This window comes from Gadus macrocephalus, chromosome 10 (genome assembly GCF_031168955.1).
Source record: "Gadus macrocephalus chromosome 10, ASM3116895v1".
Taxonomy (NCBI): Eukaryota; Metazoa; Chordata; class Actinopteri; order Gadiformes; family Gadidae; genus Gadus; species Gadus macrocephalus.
Window position 1 is genome coordinate 14,730,449 of NC_082391.1, and position 27,651 is coordinate 14,758,099.

Here is a 27,651-nt window from a genome sequence, read left to right on the forward strand (position 1 = left end):
TTTGAAATAACTCGATTTATTGATAATGTTTTCATCAGGTGTATAGATAGATATATGCATATAGAACAAGCAGGGGGGGGGAGGGGGAAATACTTTCTAACTACAAACAATACAAAATCAAAACATTACATATATAGGTGAAAGAAATTCCAGACCACTTGGTTCTGGGGTAACCTTGACGTGAAGTGCACTGCGGTCCACTGAAACGTCTTCACAACCAACCAGGTCCTGTGTATTAGCTTAACAGCCGCGAGGCCGGACTTTGGTTTACCGGGAATCCTGGGTCTCGGAGGATCAAGGTCTAGGAAATGGGTTCGCTTGTGTACACTCACAAAATGATACAGGAGGTGAGCCAGAAGTTAGCGTGCAGAGCAGAAGTCAGCGGTAGCAAGGCCTCAGAACCCACCGACACACACTTGGGGGTGAGACGGTCAATGGGGATAAATCCAGCAAAATGGCGGCTTCTGCACTGATGATCTAGACTGCTTCAGATCAACTGGCGGTCTAGAATCAAACCGTATCCAAGTCCATTCTCTAGGCCAGCTTACGGAGGTTGGCTTTGCGCCATTGGTGGAAGTCCTGTGTGAACGTGAACAAGCAAGTATAGGGGAAAACAAACATTTACAGAGCAGTTTTTTGTTTTTTTACTGCAATCAAACAAAAGCCCAAAAATACATTGAATACACAGTAAATATGTAGATGATTCATAACTAAGAAACTACAAAAATATACTACATTGATGATGATAAAAACACTTCCCTTTTCATCACTACCGCCACTAAATGTATAAAAACACACCCAAATACGTTGTTTACACACTATTTCATCTGTGTGTAAAGCAGTAAGCAAGTGTTCAACAACCATGACAAGGTTTCAATTTCAGTCATCTGCTTCTCTTTCACGAAAAAAATGCGTTCCTACATATAAAAACAGCAAATGTGAAGGTTGATTACAGGGTCCTTCCTTCCTTCCTTGGTGGCAGAAATGGACAGGCATGGAAACTGGTAACAGCAAGACGGAAGGAGAGGTAGTTATGGTGTACCACCAGCCTATCGTGTGCATATGTGTGTGGATACGTTTAGATGTTCCTCTGCCTGTGAACATGCAGAGGGAATGCTGAAGTAAAAAGGGTGAAGGGATGAAGGGATTATATGTTGGATGCTCAGTAACAGAAAGGGGCAGAGGGTTGTGTTCTGCGTCCTGTGGTTTATCACGTCAGCGGCAGCACCAGGAGTCTGTATCGTTCACTACAGTAAGAGCACTTCTGCAACATCTCAAAGAGTTGTTGCTGTTCTTTGGTATAGGCAAGGATTGCAATTGTGTACCGTATGAAATGTCTTTCAAGTACCATTACTCACAATCTGCATCCACTTTATCAGCAAAACATATGGCTTTTGACTTTAGAATGCCCCATGGCCCGTTGAGCTTAACCGAGAAAATAAAAACATACAGAACAATGATTAGACTGGTTTCTATTCAATTTCTGAAGGGGGAGATGTCAATACAGTCCATTGAAATCTTTAGCTTCGACAACAAATATCTTATCATCTTCTCTGTAACACACACACACACAACTACATTTGAGCTGTGTATACACCCACACACACACACAAGCTGTTTGTAGTTGACCGAATGGACCAACAGGAAAGGAATTTGAATACCCGAGCATGGAAGCACATATCATATTTTGTCTCCGGTACTGAAATTGCATTGTGGGAAAATAATGGAAAGCGGACCGGGACCACAAGGTGACACAGTGTCATGCCCCTGGCCGAGTCAGGCTCGCCTCTCTCCTGACGCACTGCAGGCGAGCAGCAGGGGAGCGTTTGTACTGGGGCTGTTCGTCATTGGGACCCATGTCAAGGCACGTTTAACCCCCGCCCCCAACCCTCCCCCTCTGGGGATCCCTACTGGGTGAGGGTGCCACACTCACTCACGCGCTCATTCACACACACACACACACACACACACACACACACACACACACACACACGCGCGCGCACGCGCGCTCGCACAGGCTTGCACGCTCAACCATTCACTCGCTCAACCATTCACTCGCTCAACCATTCACTCGCTCACTCCCCTTCCCCCCAGGGTCCTAGGCCTCCACGGGGGTGTGTCCGTTGCTGTGGTTCTTGTGTCCGTTGGCCTCCGGTTGGCTGAGTGCCTGCGTCTCCTGGCTGGCGAGCCTCTTGTCCCTGGCGGCGTGCTCCTTCTCCAGGCTGCGCCGGTGGTAGAACAGGTAGCCCGGTAGCAGGAAGCCCGCGAAGGAGGAGATCAGCAGGCTCATGTTGATCTGGAGGGTGTCAGGGTTAGGGTCAGAGTACCGGTTTGTACTGACTGTGGTGAACTCACACACGTTTGATATTTGAATGTAGGTTATATACTTATAATATAAATAGTGTTGTTTGCATATACTTGTGTGTGAGCGAGTGAGTATTAGTGAGTGAGTGAATGTTAATGTGTGAGCGAGTGAGCGAGTGAGTGTGAGCGAGTGAGTGTTAATGTGTGAGTGAGTGAGTGTTCGTGAGTGACGGTAATGTGTGAGTGATCAAGTGAGCGTGTGTGTGTGTGTGTGTGTGCGTGCGTGCGTATGATCGAGTGAGTGATCGAGTAAGTGTGAGCGTTACTGAGTGTGTGTGTGTGTGAGCGTTACTGAGTGTGTGTGTGTGTGTGTGTGTGAGCGTTACTGAGTGTGTGTGTGTGTGTGAGCGTTAATGTGTGTGTGTGTGTGTGTGTGTGTGAGCGTTACTGAGTGTGTGTGTGTGTGAGCGTTACTGAGTGTGTGTGTGCGTGTGCGCGTTGCGTCCTCACCCAGTAGGGGTCTCCAGCGAGCGGGCCGACCATGGCGATGAACAGAGGCTGCTGAAGCAGTGCCACCACGGCACTGATCATGGACTGCAGGCCGGTCAGGGTGCCGAAGTGGTTGGACGGGTAGCTGGGGACCGTGAGAGCCCGGTTAGGACCCAGGAGGGCCGTGGCCAGGCAAAACCTCAAAGCAGTGGCAGCATGTATAAACACTGCCACGGTAAGCATTGTACAAACTGTACAGTATAAGTAAGAGGGTTTACAGTATAAAAGGTTTGTGGGCCAGCTTTATGGCTCCACCCCACTAGTGTGCTGACCATGATGGCAGTACGCCTTGTAGCCAGCCAGACCACGAGCCAGACTTCAGCTTCCAACCTATGCTTTACGTCTTTGCCTCTCCCTTTCCACTATCTGCCCTGTCCATGAAGGCACACAAATCCAATAAAGAAGTCCACGTACGTGTCAAAAAAAACGAACAAAATCGATCTTAAAATGGGGCAATGTCTTAAGCCAACTCAAGCCGAAAGATGGTGATAGTGTGTTGGAAGGCTGGCCCCCTGGGGTCTGGCCTGCAGCCGGTACTCACACAGCAGCGTAGAGGCCCCCGCAGCAGGAGTGGATGAAGCCTCGCACCATGGTGTGGAGGATGAACGTCAGGACCTGGGAGAGAGGACCGGCTGATGAGGACCTCATGCATACACACGCGTGATGGGACGGCGCACTCTCAAACACAAGACTTTCCTTTGTGTGTGCGTGCGTGAATACAAGCTTGTGTGTGTGTGTGTGTCCCTGCGTGTGCGTGCGTTTGTGCTTACGTGTCCGTGCAAATGTGTGTGCGCCCTTGTGTGCAGGTGTGTGCGTGCGTGTCTGCGCCCATGTGTGTGCGTGTGTACGTCTGCCCCCTTGTCTCTGCGCCCTTGTGTGTGTGTGTGTGTGTGTGTGTGTGTGTGTGCGTGTGTCTGTGTGTGTGTGTGTGTCCTCTACCTGTAGCGGCAGGCTGTCGATGAGGCAGCAGATGCCGAAGGCCAGCAGCAGCAGGTTGGTGAGGAGGAAGGCCCACATGGCGTTGGTCACCTTCTGGATCTTACCGTCTCTCCTGGGGGAGGCCGACTGGGAAGGTCTGGAGGAGGGGTGGAGCACAGCCACGTCACAACCCGATTCACCGCATCGGGTTCAAACCTGCCCTAAGTACGTTTACCCGTGAAAACCCGTAGCGGCTACAGTTGTATGCAGGTTAAGCTGTATTGTTTTGAGACGTGTCTGAGAATGTCCCACGGTGGGGGGGGGAAAGAACACGTTGTAGGTCGGAGGTTTCTTAATGGAGTAAAGGCTGCAGCCAAAAGTGACAGTGCAGGTTTCATCAGCTGCATTCCGGTGTTTATATCGACGCGTGAACCGTACATTTGTTTTGTTTGCTTTAGCCAGTGTCACTCACTCCATGAGGTCATCACATCGGTCGGATCAAGGGCGATGTGTGCCGACCGCATGTGACCTGATTTGAACTCTACTCTACTTCTGTCGGCTGCATGCTCAGAAAGAGTGAACACTTTCCTTCATACTGATACGTTACACTTTCATTGTGACCTAATCCCGGCTCAAGGGAGTCAACATACTTTTCTTTTCTCATGCGCTTTCCCAAAATGAACCACGTTATCACTTTGCCTTTCCCTGTTTAACTATTGCTGTCTTTCTTTCTCTTACTTCTTCTCATCGCTCAGTGCGGGGCACTTCTCCTCAACGCACTCTTTCATCCTCCAGTCCATGATGCAGCCAATCAGAGGGCAGGTCAGCAGGCAGAGCAGCTGCAGGGTTCCGAAGATGGATGAATAGAAACTCACTGAGGGGAGAAGAAGAAGAAGAAGAAGAATAAGAAGAAGAAGAAGAAGAAGAAGACAGAAGAAGGGGTCACAATCCTGCTTCGGCCGGGTGCAGTTTTTGGTTTGCCCTGCAGGTGTCTCCCTTGGTCCACTCGTTTGACAGACAGAGGGGAGAATGATTTTGAAACTTTACAACCCATGCATTCTCTGCTTTCTTTTTCAATTTAAGTTGAGAGGTGCAGAGGCAGGTGTAGTCAACTAGAACTAAAGCGGCATGGGTCATTCATTGTGTTCACCTGTGTTTTTGTCAGTCTTTTTTCCGTCTGTATTTGCATTTAGTTTTCCAGCAGTTAGCAGTTTCTCTGTTCTATTCATATTTTATTGAGGTCTTCATCATACAAGGCAAACAATCTACCCTCGCCCTTGAAACAAAGTCCTAGTTAATGTTCACTCACCATTGTCCGCGGCTAAAATCACCTGGTCGTCCGAAGCTAAAGGATAGAAAAAGCATAAAAGGACAATCAAAAATCACTGACGAGGAACACAGCATTGCACCCAATCACTACAAGCCCTTTGAAACATGCACTGTAGGCCATACAATCCCTGGATTATACCCAGGCTGTATTATTGTGTGAACGCAAAGGACAGAATCTGCTCCTCCGGAGTTAACCCAGAGTTTACCCGGCCCCTAGTGTAAAGTCTGGAGGATCAGAGAGAGAGTGGGTGTGTTTTATGACGTTTCGTTCACACGACCGGCACAAAACCGTGAGAACAAAGCACTGTGTCTACCACTGCATACATTATGCATCACTTACTGCCTCCTACACGCTCTACTGAGGCGCCACCCCTCGCCTAAAGGGTCTGGAGTATCTCCGATACTGTGTGTGAACACGTCTGACGTGGCTTATCTCCGGCTGGGTGCTAGATGTGTGAAAGGCTTTTCTCACGTGTAAAAGGCCAGTGGGGGAGGGGGGTCTGGGTGACTCACGGTGGGCTTCTCCCTGCAGGACCATGTACTCCAGCATCTTGTTCATGGCGCCCATGAAGAAGATGATCCTGAGCTGGGACATGCCCATGGTCACCAGACTCCACAGGAAGATGGGTGAGAACACAGACCGACGGAACGGCACGGCCGCTGAGAGAGAGCGAGAGAGCGAGAGAGAGAGAGCACCTCAAGTTAATTTAAATGCTTTATGTAAATATACAGTGTGTGTGCGTGCCACTTAACATGTGTGTATAACTGCATGTCTGTGTGAATATGCGGAGTGCATGTCTGTGTGCTTGTGTATGAATATGTCGATCACGTGTATGTGTGGGCATGTGTGTATGCAGATGTATGTCTGCGTGTCGGTTATCCGAGTTGTAAACTCACAAACGGTGGCGTCGGGCAGCTTCTCGGTGGAGCGTCGAACGGCTCCGTTCCTGTCGCTCAGCCGCTCTCCTACGGCCATCTGCTCTGGGGAAGACCCTTCCTGTACCTCCAGGATCTTACTGTCACACACACACACACACACACACACACACACACACACACACACACACACACACACACACACACACACACACACACACACACACACACACACACACACACACACACACACACACACACACACACACGATTCCATTCCTGTCTGTTCCATTGTGTTTTATACAAACATTGTTCCCTAGCCCAGAGGAACTCAATTGACATTGGCCGATTGACAGCGGCCACTGACCTATAGTCCACCTCGTCCGGAGTGGGGAAGCCCTCCTTGGGCCAGTTGATGAAGCAGTTGCCGAACACGAACGCAGCAAGCCCCGCCCATACCCACATGATGACGTTAAAGGAAACGCCCGCGTCATAGATGAGCTGGGGAGATGGAGAGGGAGAACTTCCGTAATAAATTACGTGACAGTGTTCCTTTGTCCTATTCTATTTGATAGATTAAACATTTATATTCTACATCCTGTTGTGATTATAACGTTGTCAGAGGCTTTCATCCTCTCTGAGCCTATGAAACTTACCATTCTAAATGTAGGTTAAATCACACACACACACACACACACACACACACAGACACACACACTGACCCAGAAGAGATACACACACACACACACACAGACACAGACACACACACACACACGGACCGAGAATAGGTACAAACACAAAGACACACTGACCCAGGAGAGGTACACACTGACCCACATAAATACACACACACACACACAAACCCAGGAGAGGTATACCCACTCACAAACACTGACCAAAGAGATGTAAACACACACACCCACACGGTCATGTAGGTGGGGGGGCTGCAGGTACCTTGACTCCGGGGAAGGTAACGGCCGAGGAGGCGTAGGAGCCGATCATCAGGGACATGATGGTGGAGCTCAAGCTGCCGAACATGTTGGGGAGCTGGGGAGGGAAGGCACAGCGGAGTGAGGGACACGCACACAGAGACCCACAGAGACCCACTGGGACCCACTGGGACCCGCAGGGACCCACAGAGACCCACAGAGACCCACAGGGACCCACAGAGACCCACTGGGACCCACAGGGACCCACAGAGACCCACAGAGACTCACTGGGACCCACAGAGACCCACTGGGACCCACAGATACCCACAGAGACCCACAGGGACCCACAGAGACCCACTGGGACCCACTGGGACCCACAGGGACCCACAGAGACCCACTGGGACCCACAGAGACCCACTGGGACCCACAGAGACCCACAGAGACCCACTGGGACCCACAGAGACCCACTGGGACCCACAGAGACCCACAGAGACTCACAGAGACCCACAGAGACCCACTGGGACCCACAGAGACCCACAGAGACTCACAGAGACCCACAGAGACCCACTGGGACCCACAGAGACCCACAGAGACTCACAGAGACCCACTGGGACTCACTGGGACCCACAGAGACCCACTGGGACCCACAGATACCCACAGAGACCCACAGGGACCCACAGAGACCCACTGGGACCCACTGGGACCCACAGGGACCCACAGAGACCCACTGGGACCCACAGAGACCCACTGGGACCCACAGAGACCCACAGAGACCCACTGGGACCCACAGAGACCCACTGGGACCCACAGAGACCCACAGAGACTCACAGAGACCCACAGAGACCCACTGGGACCCACAGAGACCCACAGAGACTCACAGAGACCCACTGGGACCCACTGGGACCCACAGGGACCCACAGAGACCCACAGAGACCCACTGGGACCCACAGAGACCCACTGGGACCCACAGGGACCCACAGAGACCCACAGAGACCATCAGAGACAGAGGAGACAGAGCAGAGCAGGGTCTGCTGTCTGTCTGGGAGTCCGTCGCACGGTGGTGGTTTGAACAAGGTGTAATGAGCGGTGTCGTACACTAGGGGGTGTGCAGAGGGCCGTACGAGGAGGCTGCCTTGCAGGACTGCCTCCAGGTGAAATTAAAACGACCGACCATCAGACTTAAAGGGGTAGTTCGGAATTTTGGACATAGGGCCTGATTCCCAAGTGAGCATTGGTATTCTATATCACTGGAGACAGTTTTCAACACATTTCATACAGTCCAGTTGCAGAGTTCGCTCGTGCTAGCGCAAGTCAACGGGCAATGCTAGCCTGCTATTAAAAACAGTCTTACCCACTCCACAGTACACCCGAGGTAAATCAATTATAACGCCAGACTATAGATTTAAATGTCTGTGTTGATAGAATAATGTTAGAAATAAAACTAACCTTGCATCGCATGAATCATCGAGGGACTACTCTCTCAGCAGAAGCGGAATTTTACTATGCGCTGGTTAGGTTTGTAACCGAATCACGACAGAATAACGTAAACAGAGAAGCGAGGGACAGAAGCGCAATTGAACGACTAGGCAACATGATGGTTCAGTGTGCTTTTAGAAATTGTAGAAAAAAACGGTACAGATGTGCACCACAAAGTTTCCACCAATTTCCAGTGCGAGATCCAGAAAGGACTCAACTGTGGCTTGTTGCTGCTGGCTTGGACATCAAAACACCGGCTCGTACATGTACGGTTCGTTGGATACAACAAATTCCTCATAATCGTCTTCAAAAGCAGATGCATCGCTAACTCCTCCAAACGTGGGCATATCTTGTTAATTGAATACGCTTATAGAATTCCTTCGTTCACTGTACTCTGCGTTTGTAGCAATGACAGCGGCAGGTATAGGTATCAGTCCGCCGCTGCCGTAGCCTACGTACAGGAATATAAACACTGCTGCTGAGACCCCGCAATTCCCTCAAAATGCAATGCAATGCAAGGTTGGTTTTATTTCTAACATTATTCTATAAACAGACATTTAGATTTATAGTCTGTCGTTATAATTGATTTACCTCGGGTGTACTGTGGAGTGGGTAAGACTGTTTTTAATAGCAGGCTAGCATTGCCCGTTGACTTGCGCTAGCCTAGCACGAGCGAACTCTGCAACTAGAAGGACTGTATGAAATGTGTTGAAAACTGTCTCCAGTGATATAGAATACCAATGCTCACTTGGGAATCAGGCCATATGTCCAAAATTCCGAACTACCCCTTTAAGGCAGTTCCTTAGTGTGTTTCGAATAATATTATTCTCTACCGACGGGGGGTGACATAATCATACGCTCACACCACACCAAGTCGAGGTGTCCCTAAGCAAGACACCTAGTGTTCTATGCTAACTTGCACTTGTTAATATAATATAATAAAGAACGAGACGGGCACGGTATATTCATTCAACGAGTATCATTGTATTCTTCCTCTTCTCACGCAACGTCACATTACAGTTTCAGTACAACACTAGGTAAGTGCGCATCCGGTGGTGTAGTGGAGTAACAGGAACAGCACATAATAAGACTGAATACACAACACCTTGCATGGTTGATTCTGCCATCTCTAAAAGCATCTGCTGAATGCCCTAAATATAAATGTAAACATGCACTCACACACACACACACACACACACAACTACACACACATCATTGTGAACGTGGACATCACAAACTCAGCATGAACCGGTCCCAACCCCAACTACTTTTTACGCATAATCTTCTCACTTTCTTCAAGGCAAGAATATACTTGTGCGTTCCTGCGTGAATGCATGCCTAATGTTCTCGTGAGTTCATCGGTATATCTTGCTTTGAATCTCACCGCTTTGAATTTGCAGACGCAGATGTGCGTCTGCAAATTCCACGAATTCGTTTCCTCCCCCCAGCCCCCCATACACCCAGACCTCCCTGCGCGTCGCACAACTTAAACCTCAAAGCCAACACTGGGTTCGCCAGTGGAGGGGGCATGCTGTAATGCAGACAGCATTAAAGGTGAAGAGTTCAGGTCACCGGAGTCACGGGGCCCGCGCTGAGCCCGACCCATTGTTCCGCCAGGGTTCCGGGTCTGCCGGGGAACTGCACTGCGCACAACCTCTGCGTCCGGCTCTGCAGTCCGCGGGAACTCTTTATGTCCCGACGGTCGCCCAGCAGGCCAGAACAAATCATATATGAGGCTGGCCTATTTACAGTAGTAAGGAGCTTAGCCCCGCACCAACAACCGCCGTATTGTGCAGCGCTTTGATGCACGGCTGAAATGGGTCAATCTTGATTAGAGCGAATCACCTGCTTCGGATTTGGAGAAAGGGGGGTCCGTTGCGACTAAGCTGGTGATCGCCGGCACTTTCTTCATTTTTCCTTTCTTTTTCTTACTTTCTGTCGTCGCCTTGGCGTAAATCCCCCTACGCCCCCCGCTTTCCCACCACCATCTCATATTTTTTTCCGCTGATGTGTGCATTTTTCCAAGAACCCCCCACCCCGTCCCTCTCACTGTAGACCAGGGAAAACCATGTTAATTATGGACGGGGGAGGGGGGGCTGACCCGTGGACAGAACAGTATAGCGCTGTGTAGAGCAGGGGTGGCTCCTTAGGGGTGAATGAGGGCACACAGTGTAGAGAGAGAGAGAGCGAGAGACAGAGAGAGACTACACACCTGTGTTCTCGTTTGACTGTGCCACTTTGGAATACATTTATTTGATGCTCTGTATGTACTGTTTGGTTGCCATTTGTTCAGGGAGAGAGAGGAGGATGATGAAGAGAACGACACTGAAGGAATGCCAAGAGGTGTTTTCTCTGTACAAACATTCCTGAAGCATCTCTCTCTGTGCGATCCGAAGGTCTGCATGTGTAACACGTAGGTGATTTATGTATTTATGAATATGTCTCATAACATGTTTTTGACATGTGCATATGTCAGGATAGGTGTGAGGGGGGGAAGGAAGAGAAAAAAGTCCCGCCGCTTGAGGAAAACATTCCTCAAACACTAGCCTTCATTCAGGACTTCTGCGAAAAGGGTTCCACAGGCCCATATTGTTCCCCCGGTTCTCTGTGTTGCCTCTGTATTCTCCGGGCCAGCCAAGACGTCAGGAATTCTGGAGAGAGGTCACTCTGAGCATACAGAGAATTCTGTGTATCTCACCTCCCGACGCGAGGGCAAAGCTCTCAGCTGTGTGCCGGGCACTGATGTCAACACTCGAGTTCACGGGAGACGGATGTACAGTGAAGGGAACGTATGGGAAATGGAAAAGTCACACACAAAGTCACACAGAGTCATACACAAAGTCACACACACACACCTGTGTCTAGGGTACCTTGGTTATGGGTGTTTGTAGGGATTGTGTGGTTGTGAGAGGGACCGCAGTGGATTATCTCGTTGCACAGGTTGGCAGAACGGGGGGGGGGACGACAGTGACGGTTATACACTCTAGAGTGCTGGGTTGAGATTGCGAGAGCACAACACTTAGACAGGAGAGTCAAGGGCAGGAGAGTCAAGGGCAGCATGGACCACAGAGACAAACACACAGACTGGAGAGAAAAAAGGAAAGCGTGAATGAAAGAGCGCCGACGGAACAAAGAGAAAGGGACGGTTGTGAAGAAGGCGGATGAACGATCTGGGGACAGAGAGAGTAGTGGACTGTTATTCTTCGGCAGGGGGCTGGGCGGGGGAAGGCCAGCTGCAGCAGCCCTAGCTCTGCTCTCGGTGAAGCTCACAGCAGGAAGTACCAGACGCAGCTGCACAGAGCCACTTCCTGCGCAGGCCGCGGCCAGAGCCCCTCTTTCTATGAATCCACTCTGAAGTCCCAACCGTCTGGTCACAGGCTCCACACCTCTGTTCTGCGTGCGGAGGGTGTTGCTCATCACAATGCATCATGGGATTATTTCTTTCCCGTACTCTGTGTATTCAGGACTCAGGAGAGTTGTAGTAATGTAAAGTCCAAAATCCACGGTAATATACCTAGGCTAACCACTTTGGCAGTTTCAAAGACAACAACGTCTCCCCATAATGACAAATCATTCCATGATTTATTACTAAACAATGACTAAAAAACCCTTACTACTAACATAAATATTATACATCTGCTCCCATAATGGATGCGGTCATGAAGAGGTACCAACCCTATAGGCCGAGAAAACAGAAAAACAAGGTATACTACCACATCACTGTGCACATGGTCTGCTGTATTTTGCAGACCATAAAACTATGAAGAGTCTTCTTCGTGCCACCATTTTATGTGACATAATGGTATTTGTCCTAATAATATGTAAGCTCTGGTCCACTGCAGACCAAACACATTAATAGCCCTGCCTCCACCTCTCTCTAACTGCCAATCCCTAGCAAGATAACAACACACCCACCTCCCCACACCAGCCATTTTTATCATACCAACACACACACACACACACACACACACACACACACACACACACACACCGGGCCTCGCCTCAAGACTGGCCCCAAACCACACTGTGGTGGACATTTATATCTTTAACTACCTCTATGTTCTTTGCGTCGTCTGCCTCGGACATAACGCCTTATAAGTACAAACAGGTCACTCAATAGAATGACCTTTAGGTCGTGACCCGGGGTCGAGGTCATGTACAGCGCATTAATTCAGGTATTTCCAGGATTGACAGAATAGAGCTTGGTTGACTTTGAGTCAGAGTCAGTCGACGTGTGTGACGACTGCCGAGGATCTCTTAACAAAGAACAGCTGCCCTACTCTCATTGGCTGCTGCCTTGCAAAGCCCCTCAAGAAGGCCAATGGCGTCAAAGGCCAGTAGAGCTCCTACTCCTGGCAAGAATACCTTCAGCCAGGTCTGTTTATTGCTATTCATATTTCTTTATTACTGACACTAGTTCCCCCTTGGGGCCTTTTTGCTTGTCCTGATCAGGGATGTCTGATTAAAAATGTAACACTAATGAACATATAGCGAACATTATTACGCATTATTAATTAATTGTACAAGTGACCTATCCTAGAGTGTCCAGATGTTCACTGGTTCGTCCCCAATGCCTTTGTGCTTGTTCTTATAAGGGCTGTATAATATTATCCTGCAGTAATGAAAAACACATATATATATTAACGTGACGATAACATTACGAAGCACACCGTGACTCATATCCACATCCTGCCCAGCATAACCAGTCCAGGTTTCAATAGTTGTTCCTGATGCCTTTGTGCTTTTCCTTCCCCGCTGTACTATGTCTTATATAAACGTGCAGCAATGGGAACCCATGCATATATCATTACATAATGCTAAGAGGAGGACACTGTGTCTCCTGGCCTCTGCTGATCTTCGGTTGTGCAAACTCACCCTGACGGCAGGGTGCGGGCCCCCGCTGGCCACCGCTGGGCCCCCGCCCGGCGGGACGTCCAACGGGGCATACGAACAACCGTGACCTTCCCCCTCGCTCTACATCTGCCTCACGTTAGACGATGCCGCAGATGCGTGTGTGTGCGTGCGTGCGTGCATGAGTAGATGTATTGCTTTTACTTGAAACCATATCTTTGAATTTCAGAGAAAACAAAGATGGTGACCACATTCACGTTGGCCATATAAGGGACACAAATAATAGCAGTAGTGTGTGTGCGTGTGTGTGTGTGTGTGTGTGTGTGTGTGTGTGTGTGTGTGTGTGTGTGTGTGTGTGTGTGTGTGTGTGTGTGTGTGTGTGTGTGTGATGTTCTGTAGGAGCGCCGATGCACAGGCAAGAGCACAGCCATGGCTCCGGTGAGAGATGAAGAGGAGAGAGAGAGGAGACGTGAACGAGATAGGAGGGCGGATCGAACCATATGGACGGCTGCTGTGGAGAGTCTTTGGTGCGAGGGGAAGTGGGTGGAGCCTTTAAGGGGTGGGGGAGGGGGTGTGAGGGGAGTCGGGGGCTCTGATTGGCTGAGTCGCAGAGCGAGAAAGAGAGTATCGATTTTACACTTATAATTGTATGTAACAGGTGTGCCAGTGTGTGAGGCAGGGAGGAAGAGAGAGAGGGAGAGGGGGAGAGGGGGAGAGAGAGAGAGAGAGAGAGAGAGAGAGAGAGAGAGAGAGAGAGAGAGAGAGAGAGAGAGAGAGAGAGAGAGAGAGAGAGAGAGAGAGAGAGAGAGAGAGAGACGAAGATAGTTGCCAGAAGTGCGTTTCACCTCCTAATCAGGGACAGATTCCCACTAACGCACACACACGCACACACACACACACGGCGCGAGCTCACAACGCAGAGCACTCTTGCGTGCAGCTGGCAGGGCCGCTAGTGGAAGCAGAGCCGGGGGACTGCGCGGCCACCAGCTGACGCTCGGCACGCTAAACACACGCCCGGCCCCAGAGTACACAAACATAGCTGGAGAGTCACAACACAGAGGCCCTCCGTCAGCTGAGCCCAGGGGCGGGGGGCCCTGGGACCGGGGTGGTGGGGGGGGGGGTAGGAGGGTCCGACGGCTACCAACAACACAGGCTGCTGCTGATGCTGCGCGCAGCGACAACAAACCCAGGGCTCTCTCTCTCTTGATCTTCTGTTATGTAAGCGAGGGGCCTGGCTGGGCTCCGTGACACACGGGGCCACTCGTGTTTCCATTGGGCCCCAGAGAGAGACGCCGACGAGTGGCTTTGGGTTCAGCCGGGGCACATGAGACGACCAGAGTGCCGGCCGCGTTTTATTTATAATTCATACTTTTCCATGACGCGCCGGCCGCGGTCACCAGAACTCCCTGGGGACCGGTTCCTGGTTCCTGTTTTGGTGTAAAACGAGCGCCGAGTGATGTCACTTTGTTAAAGTAAACACAAGTGACACTTTTTTTGAGCCAATCGCGTGAAACGGGGTTGTTTCAGGTGGCGAACGGCGCCGAGTGGATTCGGCGTCGCTCCCTGTCCCTGTGTGGCGCAGCCCCGTCTAAGCTTTGACCCGCCTCTCTCTTATTGGGCCGGGGGTTTCTTACCGTCAGGGAGGTGAAGGTGAGGCAGATTCCTCCGAAGCCGTTGAAGGAGAGTGCCAGGAAGATGAGCGCCGAGAGCACTGGAGAGGGAGGAGGGAGGGAGGAAGAGTTTGATTGTCTCGATATCAACCGCATAATCAACCGTTCAAATTCCAATTCCTTCTCGGAACGTCGTCTAACCCACTGAACGTGACTGCAGGGAACGGGGAACAATAAGCAGAAACCAGCAGCCACTTGTTTCCTAGTGCCGGTAAGGTCAGCCGTTTCCATGCCAGATAGGCCGTTAAACCGGAGCGATCAGTAGAACAGTGTACACTGTGCGGGTGTGTCTTCTAGGTGTGCCTCTAGCTGGAGGGGCCCAGACGATGCTTTTCAACGTTGGCTGGCTGTCCGCTAACGCTCCTGCTAATCCCCAAAGGCGTGAGCCGTGGAGCGAGCTCAGAGCTGGAGCGGTTCCCACTCACCTGCCGGGTCGTAGGCGGACATGGACATCATGACGCACGACAGGCCGAAGCAGAAGCTGAACGGGGGAACAAAGAGTAGACTACGTCAGGCACCATCCACCACCTTATTGATAAACATCATTGACCTGTCGTGAGTGGTCATTCAGTGAATGTCATTCATAAATTGTCCAAATTTTACAATCATGACTCATCCTTTGCATAGTTAATATTTGCCCTGTAGACATCACTGGGGATTCAGGGGAGCAATGAGAAGTATATCAATGACATACAGTGTGAAAATGTGGCTCTGACCTCACTTATCATTCCTGTTTTTTTACTTTTATACATAAATCCAACTCTCTCGTGTGTCTTCGGCTGCACAGGGCCAGAGGCAGTGTGAACAAACTGCTCAACTGTCTGCACTTTCTGATAACTTATCTACCCATGTATTTTGCCTAGACTAGAGTAATACAGGCTGCGTGTGCGAGTGTGCGTGCGCGTGTGTGTGTGTGTGTGTGTGTGTGTGTGTGTGTGTGTGTGTGTGTGTGTGTGTGTGTGCAACCAGGGTCCCTCTCGTCAGAGAGCAGGACCGGGAGTCACTTTCAGGGTAGTCGTGCATGTTTTTTGGCGCCTTATTGCCTGTAACACATTCTCTAACAGTGTAGTCACTGCATTGTTCGTGGGTGTGTCTACACACAACTCATTCATCACTACTAGAATACTACACTGCAAACTTTCTCCGACACACACATAGACACTCTCTCTCTCACACACACATAGACACTCTCTCTCACACATACACAACACACACACACACACACACACACACACACACACACACGTCGAAACAGTAATCCAGAGCATTAGCCATGAACTGTAACATACCACAACAACAATGATCCACCACAAAACTATCAGGGCTATTTACTCCAGCCGAAAGGGAAAGTTAAATCCGGTCATGCTCACTTCTGGTAAGCAGAGACACTTAGCCTTTCACAAGCCCACACACACGCACACAGCACAAGTCTTCTTCTTCCGTGAGGAACCAAAGGAGTGTTTCTCACCTGCCGACCAGCCGGATGGGCCGCGGCCCGTACTTGTCCATCAGGATGCCCAGTGGCAGGGTGGTGGCGCTGAGCAGGAAGGAGCCGATGGTGAAGCCCAGGTTCAGCATCTCCTCCTGGTCCACGCAGCTCAGCCACTTCTCCTTCTCCTGGCTCGAGTCGTTGCCCAGGGAGACCGCCAGAGAATCGTTCTCTGGGGGGGGGGGGGGAATGAAAAACGTTGACATAAAGCCGGAATTTTCACCCACGTGTGTGTGTGTGTGTGTGTGTGTGTGTGTGTGTGTGTGTGTGTGTGTGTGACGTGTTGGATAAATAGGGACATATAAGGCTAACCTTCCAGAAGATGCCTATATCGATATTAGGAAGTAAAATAAATCTGATATCGAATCAGAATATAGATACATTGGACGTTAATCATTATATATCATAAATTGTGAGCTAAAGGAACCAATTAACTGTAGGTGGAGGAGCTAACAACCTTCACAAAGAACATGATGTAAAGCGGTCAGGGTTGGGAGTGTTTATGTGGATTTGCTCAGATAAAGCATTTAGAGGTTCACCCACAACAGGAAAGGATTAATAAAGAGGTAATTACATTAATAAATCAACACCATGATTTAAGTTTTCTTATCGGTGCAGCAAACGTGTACGCCAATACCGATATATCAGTGATAGGCCAACATCGGCTGATAAAAAAATTGGCCAACCGATATATCGGTCTGGCAAATATATTTAAATCACAACATAAGTACCAGAAATGTTAAGTGTGATTATTTGTCTACCTCCTTATCAAAGAACAATTTCAAAACTTCCGACCAATATAAAGGACGATGGATTTCGGCGTCTATGTTTTTTTTACCTTTGCACAGGTGAGAGTAGAAGCCCTCCCTTTTCAGCATGATGAGCAGCGAGCCCCATCCCAGAAGCACTGCCGAACACAGCAGATTCTCGATCACCGCCGTCACGGCCATCCACCAGCGCCTCCTGTAGGCCTGGAGGAGAGAGGCCCCCATGGCAAGCTCTGGAGGGGAGGGAGGGGGGGGGGGAGTTTAAATGAGGACAGGCAATAGGATACAGAGTAATTCAGAGAACACTGACAGACAGTCACCCTTGTTGAAACTCGTGATACGAATTGAAGACGGCAAAAGGAAACAAGATGTTGTTTGATTATCATACATCTGGCTGTTTATATACCTTTTTGTGGGGGGTTTGTAGTAATTTTGTCAATTCCTCATTCTTTATTTATTCGATGAGAGCAGTAAATACTAATCTGGCGAAAAAACTAAAAAATATTAGAGAGATTAATAACGTACAAAGAAGAATCAGGTACAGTGGAATAATTAGGGATTAGTGACTTGTGAGGGATCATCACCGCGTGCACTGAGGCGTTCGGACAGCGCTGTTTGGGAGTAATCACGTCCTGCCGAGAGTGAAGGAACTGCCCGGGGGGAGACTTCCGTGACCCCTGCCCTCATTAGCCGCCCCGGTTCTGGTAAATAAGGATTGGTGGGTTCCTGAAACGTGGATTCTCTGCTCTGCACTCGGTTACCTCTGCAGCCCCGGTCGCCCCCCTATGGCATCACCTCCGATCTCCATTCCATCGGACCATCCCTCCGTGGGTCTCAGTTTAGTTTTCGGCCAATAGTTAAAGAGGTAGATTCTTTATTTTTCCCTTTTTTTTTATGTAACCTGCAATTAAATATTAGATTACACCGGTTGCAGACAAGGAGTACATTAGAAACAGAATGATGGAGAATGCGATGTTAAACAGTATCCGTTCTGTTATTAGCTCATATTCACTACTAGGCCTAGGCACGTGACCTAAAGCACACGATGGTGGGGTAGACGAATGAATTAGTTAGTCGGATCAGTAGTAGGTTTCAATGGGGAGAGATCACACTCGCATTTACACATCTAGTGCCGTTGTAAACACACACACAGACACACACAGACACAAGACAGGTGACCGTAAACTTTAACTTCACCATGTAAACAGATACTTGGCCAAGGTCAGTAACGACCCCTGTCTGCACAAACAAACTGTGTGTGTGTGTGTGTGTGTGTGTGTGTGTGTGTGTGTGTGTGTGTGTGTGTGTGTGTGTGTGTGTGTGTGTGTGTAATGGGGGGGGGCTCACTATGAGAACATCCTCTTGACTCTTGCAGGCGCGTGCCTGAAGAGGGTCTTAAAAGACCACTTTCTGTCTGTGTGTGTTTGTAAGCTTGTAGCCTGTGTGTGTGTGTGTGTGTGTGTGCGAGAGGGCGGGTAATGTGATCAGCCATAGCCCATTGCACTGCTTTTGTGCATGTGAAAAGGGGGTTTCCATTGGAACAGAGGCCCCCCTGTTGACACCCCTATTCAGCGGGCGCGGTCCTATGGGCGCCCTTCGGTGACACAAAGGATGGGAAGCCTCTGCTTACAACGAGTACCAGGCCAATTTATAGCCTATCAATTAAGTTATTCGGATACTGTCAGGGGCACACCGCCTGTGGGACGGCCCGCATTGTATTCACTGACATGTCCATATGGCTTCCTCAGTACGGTGTGTGTTAAGAGTCACCTCTAGAGAAACGTTGAGAATGTTCAGAGGGCTGCAAGGGGATTGACTAAAAGAGAATAATGAGGTGGAACTGCTGCAAGATAAGAACTTGTTGTACCATTCAAACCTTGCTGTAGCGGTAGGCTGCTGGGCGATATGACCAAAATATCATATCCCGATATATGTCATTCATATCCCGATAACGATATATATCCCGATATAGAACAAATATTTTATATAAAATGACCACATGGAAAGGCCTATTTTGTATTACATTTTGAATTATATACTCTACAAATAAAGATAACTTACTCATGATTATTTTTCTCCTTTTATTTAGAACCTTTGTGCAAATTATGCATGCATCAAAATATAAAATATGAATGTATAAAAATAAAAAGATAAATAGAAAACACTTTTTTGGTTGGTTTTCTAAAATATTAAAACCAACCATAACCATAACCATAAAAAGCGTAGTCTGGATCAGGTCTGCACCGGTTTGAAAGTAAAGGTCTAAATACAGAGCCAAACGCGGACAGAGGACAACCTCACTGCAGACCCCTGGGGTCTAAGTTAGGAGCGGCAGGCAGAACAACAACACACCTCGTGGTGGACTGGATTTGGCCCAACGCGGGTACTCTGGAAATGTCAGGAGACGCGGTTCACAGAAACACACGAGACAAACCAAGTATAGAACACACCCTGGGGCTACGTCCAGCCAATGTCCAGGTCAAGGGTACCGGTCAAGCTATGTGTGTGAGTGTGTGGTAGGCCCTACATTCGATACATAGAAACTCAAGCCGAAGTTCAAAAGACCTACATTGTAGGATTATTCTTGTAATTTCCAGTTAAACCGGAATCTATTTTCGGGGAAAGTTAATTTAGAAGAAATTACTAAAGCTTTTCCTTGAGGAAGAGGCCGGTGACCCACCACATGCTTAACAATGTACAAGAAAACATCATGGTCAACATAAAGTACAATGTTACTAACGAGTAGTAACACGAAATAGTCTCCTTATTTATGGTTAGCAGGCGGTTGTCATCCCCTATTAGACCACTGTGAAGTTTACGGCCGTAATGAGAGTGAGTGTTTTTGTGTGTGTGTGTGTGTGTGTGTGTGTGTGTGTGTGTGTGTGTGTGTGTGTGTGTGTGTGTGTGTGTGTGTGTGTGTGTGTGTGTGTGTGTGTGTGTGTGTGTGTGTGTGTGTGTGTGTTGGTTAGGGGGGCGGGAGGCGGTCGGCTGAATGAGCAGGTGAGCCGTCTGGGAGCCGTCCGGCCATATAAAAAAAACTCCAGGGATTTGGATGATGCAATGTTGTCTGCTATTAGCGATGGTCAATTATCGGAAACTTGTGGATGGTATTCTCAGGTCAATTAATGCCCACATAACTGTAACGTTCAATGGGAAATCTGTGACTTCTTTGCAGGTAAATGTAAATGTATACCTCGATGTTCTCCCCTTTGTTCACTTGTTCCCACGTGGGGGGAGGTTTTTGAGCTTGACCTGCAGTGTTTATCGAGCTTTCTGGGCTCTTAGGACAGCAGGCAAATTTATTCTCACAAGTAGGCCTAAAACAAGTTAAAGAAACGTTTCTCCCAATGGAGCCTTCGATCCCCGTAGCGTACGAAGACGCCCACCCCCACGCAGCGGGGTCTCACAGTGTGAGTCAGGGGGCGCCCAACAGCTGCCTGTTGGGCGCCCCATCACCGAGATGACCCTCGGTGATGACCCCCGATAGCCTCTGGTTACCATCACAGTGGGTGGTTGGTGTCATATGAGGTAGATACGACTATGGACAATAAAACCAAATATCTTGGTCATTTTTCCGACCTAAAAACGCATCCCGCCGGCTCAGTGTTATGTTACCGAAACCCATTGACTTTAGTACCATGATCCTATCTAAATGTTAGGAAAACTAGTGTTGCAGGGGGGAGGATTGAAGCGCCATGCTGGAAGATATCCATCAGTGAGTCAGTCAGTCACTTCCGCAACATGTGTGTGTATATGTTTGTTTCCATTTCTGGGCGCTTATAGTAGCCTACTTGGACATGAAACCCCATCCATTCTCCTGGTAAGTTGAGGTCATAGAACTGCCTAATCATTAATAACGCAGTACTTAGTCTTTTCTTTAGGGTTCGACTAGCTCCCAGACTAGCTAGGCTGGGATCAGACTTAGAGTGAACAATAGTAAAGCCTACACATCTGCCACGTGTTTTAAGACGCCGGTTGATCCCATTGTAACAGTTACATACTTCAGCTTTTGTAATAGCGTATTTACAGCTTGGTTTTCAAGAAACTGCTTAGAGCGAGATACTATTTGATAAAAGTATGTACTTGGCAAGATATGAACAACAGAAAACAGATCATTTTACTTACTTGGGAGTTGGGCGTTCTCTTGAAACAAAAAAAATATGGGAGCCTTTGCTTGGTCACCTAGTGGCCTAGGATAAACGTTTAAAACACAACTTGCGTACAAATAATAAATGTTAAAAAAAAATAATAATAAGGGGAAAAGGAAACGTAAGCAGCGATCACGTTTTGAGACGCGCAACAAGAGCCCGTCTCGGCTTCCAGCGACTCTTTCTTTTGGAGTAACGATCACTCTACACTTCTTTGGGATTATTTGTGCCCTGTCTACTATCCCCTCCCTGTTCGGCTGCTAATTCCCTCCCTCTTCTGCTCAACAGCCACCCGCCGTGGCAGTAGGCCTACCTATTCCTACTGGGTTGCTCATATAGCTAGTGGGTCGCGGTTTGGAGTGAATTAAATCATCAAGTATTGTAATGTTCGAAATAAACCATTTATTAGGAAATTGCTGTATTGCTTTGAGTGGGGTAAGAAACTGCGAGGGAGACACACGTGCTGCAGAACAAACGTATTAAAAAAAACATACTACACTTCTGGAATGATACACTAAGTATTGCGGTTGTCGTGCCGTGGATCCCTGAGCTGAGGTAGGTTTGGTACAGTAGCAGGTACAGCAGCTGGGAGAGCCTACAGCAAACCCACATCTCTCAGTCATCACCATGACCATCACCCGAAAGAAAATAAACGGAACCATGAGGACAGTAGATGCCACAACCTTTATGTTTCATGAATAGCTCATTTATACTGTGCAACCCTAGACAGGCTATTTGCCTTCTCTACCCCGTTGATAAATAAATCTTGCCATCCAACTTAAAACAGAGTTCAAACCTAGTATTCACCAGTTAATGTTCATCATAGACTATAAGTCTATGACCACCGACAAACACACATAAACAAGCCCACGATAACAGTAAAATAGATTATATAAGACATGTGATCCCAGCAGGAAGGCGGATTTTTCTAAGCCTAAGATAAAAATCTTCAGTAAAAAATATGAGTAGGCTAATTGTCAGAACTTGAGTTCTAACAGCATTCCACATTACCAAGATCAACGCATTTCAACGTGGAAGTGGGAAAATCTCTAAATATGTGCAATAAAAATTGCACATACTTATTTGGCATAGTGTATTGTCTCTGAGGTCTGAAATACAATTATCACTGTCAGAACCTATTGAGAAATACAATTGTACACCTCCAGTTTCAAGCAAACAATGTGCCTTGACTTAAACTTTCCAAAAAAACAGACTTAAGACTCCTAATTTATGGAGCGGTGAGTTTTTGCAGCATTCCCAAGTTCCAGACTGGCTCATTTCAACGTTAAAATAAGAGGAGGTTAACTCTGTGTGTGCTGGTACATCTCAACTCCTCTGTGAATGTAAATACCCCACCCCCTACGCTTCCTGCATCTGAATACACTTTAAATAATTCCAGGCGAACAGGGTGTCAAATCGATTCACGTGCTTTTAGAGTCTCCTGAACCAGATATCTGTGCCACAGAGTTGGAAGGCGCGCATGGGAACTTCCCATTCATCACATAAGTGGGGATAAATGTTGGTTATAGATGGTCTCGCCCGTTGAATGATTTGAAATACAAATGAGCAAAAAGCTCGCCTCTTCTTTCTTCGTCATTGTATCTTCATATTGTCATGACGCTTTTTCTACCTAAAGGGTTAACGACTCCGACACCCCCCGAGCAGTCGCGATGCCAATAGGTGGGAGTATTCACACAAATAAAAATCAATGGGATTTTTTTAAAAAACGTCATATCCTATCATATGTGCAGGGGGGGCACATAACTTCTTTATAGAGTTACTCAGTTGAGGAGATGGTGTTTGATACGCACCCCAGACATAGCTCCACACGTAGCATCGGATGTTATGAAACGTACCCATTTTCACAGAGGTTTTTTGCGTCAACTTTTTTTTTTAATCGAACTGCAGCAATTCGACCACGGAGCGTTTGATTATCTGACAAAAGGAACGTTGCGATCAGCTGATTTTGCGCAGTTCTCCAGTGTGTGCGCGGTGCACAGCGCACATGAGCGCACATTTCATTGCGCTTATCATTCGTTTCGAGCCACGGAACATCTTGGTGCCACTGTTTCGAAAAAAAAAAAAAATTCTTCTGCTCCGTTTCCATTTACCTTTTCTTTGCAGGTGGCGAACGCTATAGTACCCGCTCAATGTATTTTATTGTTTCGTTTTGTTCTCCCGTAAGTTACGCAAAGTGACGTTACGCATCCCCGGTTATGGCCGCGGATGCGTACTTGCGTACCAGTTATATGCGCACCCCTACACATATGTGAAAATATGGATCCAGAGCCATGTACGATGCTTCACGTGTAGTGTGGTTCTGTCTATCTATGAACTACTGTGTCCTATTTTTTTGCTTCGCCCAGGTTTCTCCAAAGGCTCACCCCCTAATGTTTTTTGTGTATATTATGGGTCTTACTTTAGCGCATGCCAAACAAATTGCTACAAATATTGCAATTTTGGATTTGCTGGTTTATACCAACACTCGCTCTCTGATTCGCCCCACCATTCATTTCCCGACACGATAAGCAATCAACTCTTCTCACCTGACGTCTGTCAATCAGGGTTAATGAGCGCAACTCACGACCACAGTTCAGAAGTGGATGCTGAACGTGTCATCACAACCCGTGCTAAGCACCAGAATAGGGCTACATGCCTGTATGTTAAAGGGGTGATTTTATGCTTTTTCAACTTCTCCCTTTGCTTTCGACTGATGTCTTTGTGCTGAATTTATTTCCATAATGATGTGACGTCAGACTGTTCAGTAGGCGTCGCTGAAGTTGCTGAAATTGAATATGATATTCAAAATTAATCTGAAGGCTAACCTAGGATGAGGGGGTCAAAATCTTAAATTTATCATTGGGAATTATGAGTTTATTTTTGGGGTAGGTTAAATAACCTACATCATTTTGGAATTCTTAATTGGCAATTTGACCCTTTCAAACCCTTTTTCTAATATTTTGTAAGAAGTAAGGGAAATTATTTGTACTGACAAACTCAATAAAATGTACACATTTATTAACAGGTGAACTGCATGTATATCACTGGATACAATTACAAGGAACAATCTCCTAACTTCCTGAACTTTGCCAGATTGCACAAGTCCTGCCTTGACTCATTCTTGGACATCAGCTTCCTGTCTCCTGAGCCATGATCGCTCCATCCCTCTTTTCCTGTGAGAAGTACATAGCAGAAGCCTCAGTCGCCAGTTGAGTACCTTCATGGGGATGGGGATGAAATACTTTACCTCTGAGGTGGTTAGTGAGCAGGTGAGGGGTGGCTCTGACACATCTTCTGACCAGCTGATCAAGGCACCAATGCTGGAAGCATCATGATTGATGTCATGTGTCCTTCTGGTTCTGACAGAGGAGTCCCCTAGCTGAGTGTCTGGGTCCCCCTTTTCCCTGATGGCCAGGAATCTCTCCACCCCCTCATTCCTCTCCTTCTTTTCCTTGGTGCAAGCAGATCTTCTCACAGTCGGCATAACAAGGTCCAGCACCTCCTCAAGCTGAAACAGAATGTGCCTAGGGCCTTCGATCCAGGAGTGCTTGACTTTCACATTGAACCAACATGGATAGTATCCCGCCAATGATGAACTCACCAATGAATCGCAAATTCTTCCCTTTAAGTCCATGTTTTGAAACCCAGAGCCCGAGAAGTCTGTTAGCTGTGGTGAGCCAGCGGCTGTGGTTCACTGTCAAATCTCGACAGAGCCAACCTCTCAGGAAACTCTCCATCCCTGACTGCACAGACAATCTTGTATCCATAGTGTTGATCGGTTGAGAGATCTTGAATGAGCTTGTCAGGCAGCTCTATCAGTGGAGGGCCTAGAGATCCAAGGGGAAGTTTGGATTGATATCAACGTCCGTGGCAGAATCAATGAGCTTTCCTATTGGCCCGGAAAATGGGTTGTCTGACAGAGTAGGACGATCAAGGTCAACAGTGAGATGGGCGTGGGAGAAGCTCACCGCTGTGAACCAGCTTTCTCCCCAGGTGCGGCTCCAGCTCCCCCCATATCTCCATTATTCACACCAGTGTTGATATTTGTTGAGTCTCCTCCAATGGCTACAAGCTCTTATCGAAACCCCTCTCTTTCAGCCTGGCAAACAGGACCTTTAACTGCTCACCATGTGACTGCTTTTTCGATGCTTTCTCTGGGGTAAAGTGGAACACATAGTAGCTGCCAGGCTCACTAGCAACACTAAAGTTTTCTTCCTTGATCTTTGCCGGGAAAGATTGGTCACTGCCCTCAGTGTCCATCCTCACATTGGTCAGGTCAATCTGCCAATCAGAGGATGCAGGAGATGCAGGAGATCACCCACCCCCCCCCGCACTTTACAATTTTAAAACATTCAACAATCAAAAGGCTACCGCTAGTATGCATGCTCTTCTAGCCGATACTAGCCAATTATGTATTTTGTGTTAGTATTTTATTATGGGTAGTAATATACAGTTATAGATGGACTAAAACTGCTTTATAACTATGTATTCTTGTTTGGCAATACAGTGTCCTGAATCATATTAGCTAGAGGGCTAGACTAAACCAATCCCTAAAGAAGTTGTGGGACATTGAGTTTGAATCGTTCCTTGGCCTAGATGCAATGCAAACTCTCTTCTGCCAGTCTTTTCTTGCAAGTCCTACGCTGCGCTGCCTTTGAAATGAATCGACTTCTTGTGAGCTACACCACAGCCACCTCACCGACAAGTATGAAGCATTGCATCCTGTTCCAAGACATCCCCTCCCCCAGAGAGGAAACAGTGAATGTGTAAACCAACCTCCCTCTCTTCTCGGTCCACAGGGGACGTGGGGCAGTTGGCTCGGGGGTCTTTGATATGCGACAACATGGTCGCCCCCGTGGAAGAGTCTCAGATGTCCATGATGGATGGCCCCAGGTACTTCCGCTTGAGTCCTGTGACGGTGCGTTCCGAACTCTGACCGAGTTGACAATGACTGCAATGCGCTCAAGGTCCTCGACACCGAGCTGGGAGGCCAGTTGAACCGACGCACGGCTCCCGCTCTTCTCCTGGCCCAGCGTCACCCTCGCTTCGGCCCGGCTGACAGCTGCTAACCACCGCTTGCTGAGAGCGATGCGGGTACTCCCCTCCGCGGTGAAGAACCACTCCGAGAGCCTGTACGCGTACAAGGTGCTGGAGGCCATCGGCGGCTGCGTGAGGCTGACCAACGCCACACGCCCTCAATGTGGGACAGAGGTAACCAAGGCGACCGCGTCTGGCTGGAAAGGCAACTGCAGCCCGCCGTTCCGGGGACCACGGATAGGCGGTTGGTCCGGAGGGCCCTCTCCTTCCTGCCCAGGTCCCGAGGGACGGCCTGCCGGCTGCCCCTTGGAGGGTAGGGCATTGGGGTCTGATTCTTGGGTGCTTTTCAGCCGGACGACCGAAAGCCTGAGAAGACTTTGAAACATGCATGATTGTACAGAGCCCCCCCGATAATTGGCAATTCGTTTTCACTCAAGTGTGCGTCTATGTAAATGTCTCCTCGTTAAACACTTTGAATAAACTTTAATTCAGTCTGAGATGGAATTGAGGATTATGCTGCAACTAAAGTGTTACAATATTTCACTGTGAATTACATCGGAAGGCGATACAATATAGGCTACCACATACAATTGACATGATTTTTTTTAATGAGAAATACACCAAACTGAAAAAATTGTACAAATTGAAATAAAATAAAAAACTTGCATTATTCTTATAATTTCTGGTACTTTTTTTTTTCTTTTTTTTTTACATAAACTCTTCCCCCATATCTCGCCACACTATTTCCCAGCGAGATCTCTGCCGATTTCTGCAACTATGTTCTGTAAATACACGACTGAACATGATAGCCATTTCCTTGCCAGTTGTACTCAGTGGTAAACTTGGGGGGGTTGGTTTGGTTTGTCCATTTGGTAGTCCTTCCTTCCATCGCCTGAGGCATTCACCTCCCCGATCATGAGCCCAAAGCAGGGCTCTGGGAACGGACCTGCACCGCACTGGACTCATTCTGTGGCCCGGTCCACCACAGATGAAGGGTGGGTAGGCTTGGGGACGCTCCTGCATATATTTATATATGTATATATGGTGGGGTGGTGAGGGGGCTCGCAGCACACTTCGACGAACGACGATCAGTAATATGAGTTGGTATTCTGGCCTGGTTGTGTATCTAAAAAAAACAACACGCAAAGAAACAAAGAATACAAATGTTCTTCATTCATAGGACAGGACATTCTTCAATGATAACCAAACTTAACACACTTTTCAAGCACTGGCACAAAGAACAAGTTCTGTTCACAATAGATACAAAATTCCAAAATGGATTACAGCGTAATATGTTACAATAGAGCA

General features: G+C 48.1%; 2 protein-coding genes and 1 long non-coding RNA gene across 18 annotated transcripts in view; 1 reads left to right on the forward strand and 2 right to left on the reverse strand.

Moving 5' to 3' along the window:
* Positions 1-21,575, reverse strand: slc43a1a (solute carrier family 43 member 1a). 4 transcript variants are annotated; one of them, XR_009527699.1, is made up of 16 exons: positions 21,284-21,575; positions 17,230-17,391; positions 16,371-16,563; positions 15,328-15,383; positions 14,867-14,943; positions 6,931-7,023; positions 6,344-6,477; positions 5,998-6,116; positions 5,614-5,760; positions 5,081-5,116; positions 4,510-4,645; positions 3,793-3,928; positions 3,395-3,468; positions 2,815-2,938; positions 2,049-2,296; positions 1-2,008 (listed from the first exon to the last, which is right to left on the reverse strand). XR_009527699.1 is itself a non-coding variant. In XM_060062712.1 (15 exons), the coding sequence occupies exons 2-15, from the start codon at positions 17,381-17,383 to the stop codon at positions 2,099-2,101; spliced, it is 1,677 nt and encodes a 558-aa protein (XP_059918695.1). In that variant the 5' UTR covers positions 17,384-17,391; positions 21,284-21,575; the 3' UTR covers positions 1-2,098. The 4 variants fall into 4 exon arrangements, 2 of the variants coding, with proteins under 2 accessions (XP_059918695.1, XP_059918696.1); XR_009527700.1 differs by having other exon boundaries at positions 1-2,018; XM_060062712.1 differs by having other exon boundaries at positions 1-2,296.
* LOC132465855 (uncharacterized) lies at positions 20,880-27,015 on the forward strand. The gene is made up of 2 exons (XR_009527701.1): positions 20,880-20,978; positions 26,106-27,015. It is a non-coding gene; the product is annotated as an uncharacterized LOC132465855 (long non-coding RNA).
* med12 (mediator complex subunit 12) overlaps positions 26,929-27,651 on the reverse strand; it is a 35,093-nt gene continuing 34,370 nt past the window's right edge. For all 13 annotated transcript variants that reach the window (XM_060062697.1, XM_060062707.1, XM_060062698.1 and 10 more), the window contains one exon: positions 26,929-27,469. In XM_060062697.1, the coding sequence (XP_059918680.1) occupies positions 27,432-27,469 (38 nt within the window). In that variant the 3' untranslated portion in view covers positions 26,929-27,431. The remainder of the gene's footprint in view (positions 27,470-27,651) is intronic.

Coding starts and splice junctions, on each gene's coding strand:
- slc43a1a (XM_060062712.1), bottom strand. CDS start 17,383: ATGGGGGCCTCTCTCCTCCAGGCCTACAGGAGGCGCTGGTGGATGGCC. Junction 6,117..6,343: donor CCGGACGAGGTGGACTATAG/GTCAGTGGCCGC, acceptor TGTGTGTGACAG/TAAGATCCTGGAGGTACAGG. Junction 4,646..5,080: donor GATTTTAGCCGCGGACAATG/GTGAGTGAACAT, acceptor TTCTCCCCTCAG/TGAGTTTCTATTCATCCATC.